The sequence below is a fragment of the Dipodomys spectabilis genome, unplaced genomic scaffold (genome assembly GCF_019054845.1).
Source record: "Dipodomys spectabilis isolate Male_0828 unplaced genomic scaffold, ASM1905484v1 ptg000921l, whole genome shotgun sequence".
NCBI lineage: Eukaryota > Metazoa > Chordata > Mammalia > Rodentia > Heteromyidae > Dipodomys > Dipodomys spectabilis.
In genome coordinates, this window is record NW_024871598.1 from 35,001 (window position 1) to 40,870 (window position 5,870).

General features: G+C 58.0%; 1 protein-coding gene across 1 annotated transcript in view; it reads right to left on the minus strand.

Annotated features, from left to right (window-relative positions):
• The window catches only part of Styk1 (serine/threonine/tyrosine kinase 1), an 11,404-nt gene extending 6,032 nt beyond the window's left edge, over positions 1-5,372 (minus strand). Inside the window, exons 1-5 of the mRNA XM_042673535.1 lie at positions 5,250-5,372; positions 4,831-4,971; positions 1,803-1,937; positions 1,048-1,308; positions 492-673 (exon numbers count right to left, since the gene is read on the minus strand). Of these exons, the coding sequence (XP_042529469.1) occupies positions 492-673; positions 1,048-1,308; positions 1,803-1,937; positions 4,831-4,891 (639 nt within the window). The 5' untranslated portion in view covers positions 4,892-4,971; positions 5,250-5,372. The remainder of the gene's footprint in view (positions 1-491; positions 674-1,047; positions 1,309-1,802; positions 1,938-4,830; positions 4,972-5,249) is intronic.
• Between the last annotated feature and the right edge of the window lie 498 nt (positions 5,373-5,870).

Below are 5,870 nucleotides of genomic sequence, written 5' to 3' on the forward strand. Positions count from 1 at the left end.
GCAGTTCACCACCTGTGTCCAGTTTAAACACTACATTGAAAACCACGTGAAGCGAATCGCTCAGTGTCTCAATCACACCTGCTAACGTTCAGTTTTGTTCTTATTATTATCATCATCACTATTATTATTGCAGTTTTTGTGCCAGTCCTGAGGCTTGAACTCTGGGCCTGGGCGCTGTCCCTGAGCTTATTTTTATTTTTGCTCAAGGCTGGCGCTCTACCACCTGAGCCACAGCACCACTTCTGGTTTTCTGGTGGTTCATTGGAGATCAGAGTCTCACGGACTCTCCTGCCCAGGCTGGCTTTGAACCGTGATCCTCGGATCTCAGCCTCCTTGAGGAGCTGGGCTGACCGGCGTGAGCCACGGCGCCCGGCTCCGGTATGTTGTTCTACGGTCTCTGTAGCTTGCATTTGTAAGGCTGGTGGGCAGGTAACGGGCCTCTGGCCCGAGTGGCGTGTTCCCCTCCCGGCAGCCCGCTCTTCACTGCCTACCCGGCGACAGGTCCAGAGAAGGGAGAGCAGGTCCCCCGGGGCCACGTCCTCCAGCACCATGTACAGCGGCAGGCGCTCGGCACAGCACCCCTCCAGCCACACCAGGTTCCTGTGTCTCCCCAGGTGCTGATAGAAGCGGATCTGCCCTATGAAATCCTGCACGTCCTGCAGCCCTGCTGCTGCTGCGAGGGGCGGGAGGGGAGGGACAGACAGCAGCTGAGGCAGACTTGAGGAGTAAGAAGCAGCTTCCAGGCTGGTTGTGCACGCCCGTCATCCCAGCTCCTCACGAGGCTGAGATCGAAGGATCGTGGTTCAAAGCCAGCCCGGGCAGGGAAGTCCACGAGACTTTCAAGGCTGGCGCTCTACCGCTTGAGCCACAGCTCCACGTCCGGTTTTCTGGTGGTTCGTGGGAGATGAGAGTCTCAGGGACTTTCCTCCCCGGGCTGGCTTTGAACCCTGATCCTCAGATCCCAGCCTCCTGGGGAGCTGGGATGACAGGCGTGCGCCGCGGCGCCCGGCGGACACACTTCCTCACGGAGAACAGCTCTCGCTGTACCTCTTAATGTCTTGAGGACCACACTCTTGGATTTCGCGGGATCCCCGGGGTTCATCTGGGTTCGAAAGATGGAGCCCCAGGTGCCCCTGTAGATCTGCTCCAGGGCCTGGGACAGCTGGGCCCGGGGCAGCTGCAGCTCGGCCAGGGAGGGCGCCACGGCCGCCAGGAAACCCTCCACCGTCCTCTCCTCCAGCGCCACCGATATGTCTCCTCGCTGCCCTGCCGCTTCCAGACCCCTGGAGGAGGCGACCTGAGCATCGCCTAGGAGAGAGAGATGCCGTCGGGCCAGGAAGCGAGAGCCACAATTACATCCTCTCTAAAGACCAGCCCCGGCGGCTCCCGCCCGTCACCCCAGCTCCTCGGGAGGCTGAGACCGGAGGATCGCCGTTCAAGGCCAGCCCGGGCAGGAAAGTCTGTGCATGAGACTTTTGTCTCTAATGACCACCAAACATCAGGAAGTGGCGCCGTGGCTCAGGTGGTGAAGCGCCAGGCTTGAGTGGAAAAAGCTAAATGGGGGCGTGAGGCCCTGAGTTCAAGATCCTGGCCCACCTCCCTCCCCCACCAAGAAAAGAACTAATAGGACTGAGGGAGGTCCCGGGGGGCCATTCTTGTCATCAGACACAAGCGTGCACTATGGACGCAGCCCCCCCCCCCCCCATGGACACGTCCCTCGCTGAATCTTGGTCCACGATTTTCCTCCCGCTCACCCTCCTCCCCGATCCCCTGCTGGGCCCCCAGGTTGGGGGTTCGTTCACCTCCACGTCGGGGGCGCTGCGGCTGGAATCTCTGTCCTCGGATGAAAAGCCACAGGATGACGGCCAGGAGGAGGAGGAAGAGGCCCACCAGGAGCGTGGGGACCACAATGACCTCATACTGCCCCTCCCGGACCACTGCGGGAGGCGGGAGGGGACCGAGGTCAGAGGCCTGGCCGGTGCGGCAGGACCCCCCGCGACCCATCCGCAGAGCGGCAGACACCAACACAGCATCGCCACTGGCTTCCTATTCCTCCTCTTCAGTGTGTGTGTGTGTGTGTGTGCATGCACACATGCATGCACTAGTACTAGGGCTTGAATTCAGGGCCTGTGCACTGTCCCTGAACTTTTTTGTTCAAGGCTGGCGCTCTACCACTTGAGCCACAGCACCACTTCTGGCTTTTTCTGTGCATGTGGTGCTGAGGAATCGAACCCAGGGCTTCCTGCGTGCTAGGCGAGCACTCTACCACTGAGCCACCTTCCCGGCTCTGGGTGTCTTTGTTCAGAATTTCTAAGGGTCCCTGGTTCCTAGCCCATCAAATATACATGGTTGCTTCTTTTCTTGTTTTCTCTCCTTTCCTTTTTCTTGCTTTCCTTCTTTCTTTGAAATGATAGTTTTACACGTAGGATGTTCAACATCGAAAGAAGTGTGTGCCGGGATCTGAGGATCGCCGTTCAAAGCCAGCCTGGGCAGGAAAGTCTGTGAAACTCTTTATTTGCAATAAACCACCGGAAAATCAGAAGTGGCGCTGTGGCTCAAGTGATAGAGCTCTAGCCTTGAACTGAAGTGCTGAGGGACAGCTCCCAGGCCCAGAGTTCAAGCCCCATGACTGACAAAAAAAGAAAAAAGAAAGAAAGAAAAGAAAGAAGGAAAGAAAGAAAGAACTGTGCGCTACAGAATCATTTTCATGTTGATTGTGGAAATAAAGATAACCTGTGCCATTACAGTGATCTGAAATGCAGCATCATGGGCTTCTCCCGCATTTTAAAAGTGTGCAACATCATAGCAATATCATTTAGGGTGAACTAACACCTGCACTAGGACTTGCTGGTCAGTAGTAAAATTATAAAATCTTTCAACACACTGCAGGCAAAAGATAAGGGTGTGGCTCAGTGGCAAAGCTCGGTGCATTTGAGGTTCTGGGTTCAAATCCCAGCATCATAGATAGATAGATAGATAGATACGTAGATACATAGATACATAGATGATAGATAGATAGATAGATAGATAGATAGATAGATAGATAGATAGATAGATAGATGATAGATAGATAGATAGATAGATAGATAGATAGATAGATGATAGATAGATAGATAGATAGATAGATAGATGATAGATAGATAGATAGATAGACAGATAATTATAGCCAGATCTGAAAAGATGAATTGGCCTTATTAACCATGAATAATATAGTTATAAAATGTCTAATTAAATTGAGTATACTATTCTTTTAATACCTCTCTTTTCTCTCTCTCTCTCTCTCCTTCTTTAATAGTAAGAATCTGGCCTGGCACTGGTGGCTCACACCTGCAATCCTAGCCACTCAGGAGGCTGAGATCTGAGGATCACGGTTCAAAGCCAGCCTGGGCAGGAAAGTCCGTGAGACTCTCATCTCCCACGAACTACCAGAAAACCTGAAGTGGAGCTGTGGCTCAAGTGGTAGAGCACCCGCCTTGAGCTGAAGAGCTGAGGGACAGCGCCCAGGCCCTGAGTTCAAGCCCCACAACCAAGTTTGTGTGCACATGCACACACACACACAGTCGCACACACACAAAAGTACAACTTTGGAGGTTCACTAGCACATAGATTATTGCCAGATTTCCTCTCTGTGGGGCGGTGGTGTGACCGTATTCAATGAAAGAACACCAGTTCCCCCCCTTCCCCCCTCCCCCTCCTCCTCCTCCTTCCCCTCCCCCTCCTCCTTCCCCTCCTCCCCCTCCTCCTCCCCCTCCTCCTTCCCCTCCTCCTCCTCCTCCCCCTCCCCCTCCCCCTCCCCCTCCTCCTCCCCCTCCTCCCTCCCCTCCTCCTCCTCCCCCTCCTCCTCCCCCTCCCCTTCCCCCTCCCCCTCCCCCTCCTCCTCCCCCTCCTCCTCCCCCTCCTCCTCCCCCTCCCCTTCCCCCTCCCCCTCCCCCTCCCCCTCCCCCTCCCCCTCCCCCTCCCCCTCCTCTCTCCCCCTCCCCATCTATTAGCCTCCCCCTCCTCCTTCCCCTCCTCCCCCTCCTCCTTCCCCTCCCCCTCCTCCTTCCCCTCCCCCTCCCCCTCCCCCTCCTCCTCCCCCTCCTCCTCCCCCTCCCCCTCCTCCTTCCCCTCCTCCTCCCCCTCCTCCTCCCCCTCCCCCTCCTCCTTCCCCTCCTCCTCCCCCTCCTCCTCCCCCTCCCCCTCCTCCTCCCCCTCCTCCCTCCCCTCCTCCCCCTCCCCCTCCCCCTCCCCCTCCCCCTCCCCCTCCTCTCTCCCCCTCCCCATCTATTAGCCTCCCCCTCCTCCTTCCCCTCCTCCCCCTCCTCCTTCCCCTCCTCCTCCTCCTTCCCCTCCTCCTCCCCCTCCCCCTCCTCCTTCCCCTCCTCCTCCCCCTCCCCCCTCCTCCTTCCCCTCCTCCTCCCCCTCCTCCTCCCCCTCCCCCTCCTCCTTCCCCTCCTCCTCCCCCTCCTCCTCCCCCTCCCCCTCCTCCTTCTCCTCCTCCCCCTCCCCCTCCCCCTCCCCCTCCCCCTCCTCTCTCCCCCTCCCCATCTATTAGCCTCCCCCTCCTCCTTCCCCTCCTCCCCCTCCTCCTTCCCCTCCTCCTCCTCCTTCCCCTCCTCCTCCTTCCCCTCCTCCTCCTCCTTCCCCTCCTCCTTCCCCTCCTCCTCCTCCTTCCCCTCCCCCTCCCCCTCCCCCTCCCCCTCCTCTCTCCCCCTCCCCATCTATTAGCCTCCCCCCTCCCCTGCTCTGCTCTGCTGGCCCCTCACCCCACAAGGGCGATCGCCCTTCCCATGAGAACCAGAACCCCCCAGCGAGGGGTGCCCGGCCCTGGCATGGGCCATGGGTACTTGCCACACAGCTTGTCGCTGAAGCTGCATTCTAGAAGCTTCCGGGCAGCGCCTCTCTCCTCCATCGCCTCAGTGTTTGGGGGCGGGGGGGGGGGACTCCACTCATCCGCTAGAAGCTTCCGGGGTGGGGGGGCACGGCGTGGTTCTGGAACACAGAGGGGCCCATGGAGGCAGCGTTTCTATTCATGTTCACCGGCTGCTGAGCGGGCTGGGCTGGAGCTCAGGGCCCAGGCAGCCGCCCGGAGCTTCTCCAGTCAAGGCTGGCTCTCGGCCACTTCAGCCACAGTGCCACTTTCTGACCTCGTGGGGGATCACGAGAGATCAGAGTCTCACAGGGAGTTTCCTGCCCGGGCTGGCCTTGAACCGCGATCCTCAGAGCTCAGCCTCCTGAGTGGCTGGGACGGCAGGCCTGACAAGACCCACCTCCTCTAGTACTTCTAGTCTGCTAGTTCGTTTCATTTTCTCTGACGTGAATTCCGAGAATGAAGACGCGGTGTAGCCGTCCTGAGAGATGAGCTGTTCACTTCCTCTGAAACTCGTGTGCCCTCAGCTAAAGGCAAGTGGCCAATAACATAAACACTCTAATTAATATGCAAACTAACCAGGCGCCGTGGCTCGCACCTGCCATCCCAGCTCCCCAGGAGGACAGAAGTTCAAAGCCAGCCTGAGCGGGAAAGCCCATGAGACTCTCGTCTCCGATGAACCACTGAAACACAAGAAGTGGAGCTGTGGTTCGAGTGGTAGAGCGCCAGCCGTGAGCGAAAAAGCTCAGGGGCAGCGCCAGGCCCTGAGCTCAAGTAGCAGGAACAGCGCACAGAGAGGCATGCACACACAGAGCCAGGAGCACAGGAGCTGGGCAAGGCCCAGCAACAGCTCTGCCAGGAGCTGACGAGGGCTAGAATCAGACGGCAGCCAGGCCAGCGCAGAAGCCGCTTGAAAATTCCTCTCCGCCACCTTCATTCTCCTTCCCCTTCCAGGACATTATCAGATGGAATTATTATTTGTGTTCCAAGAGTAGCCAGTCAAACAAGTTTGGCCCTTTGG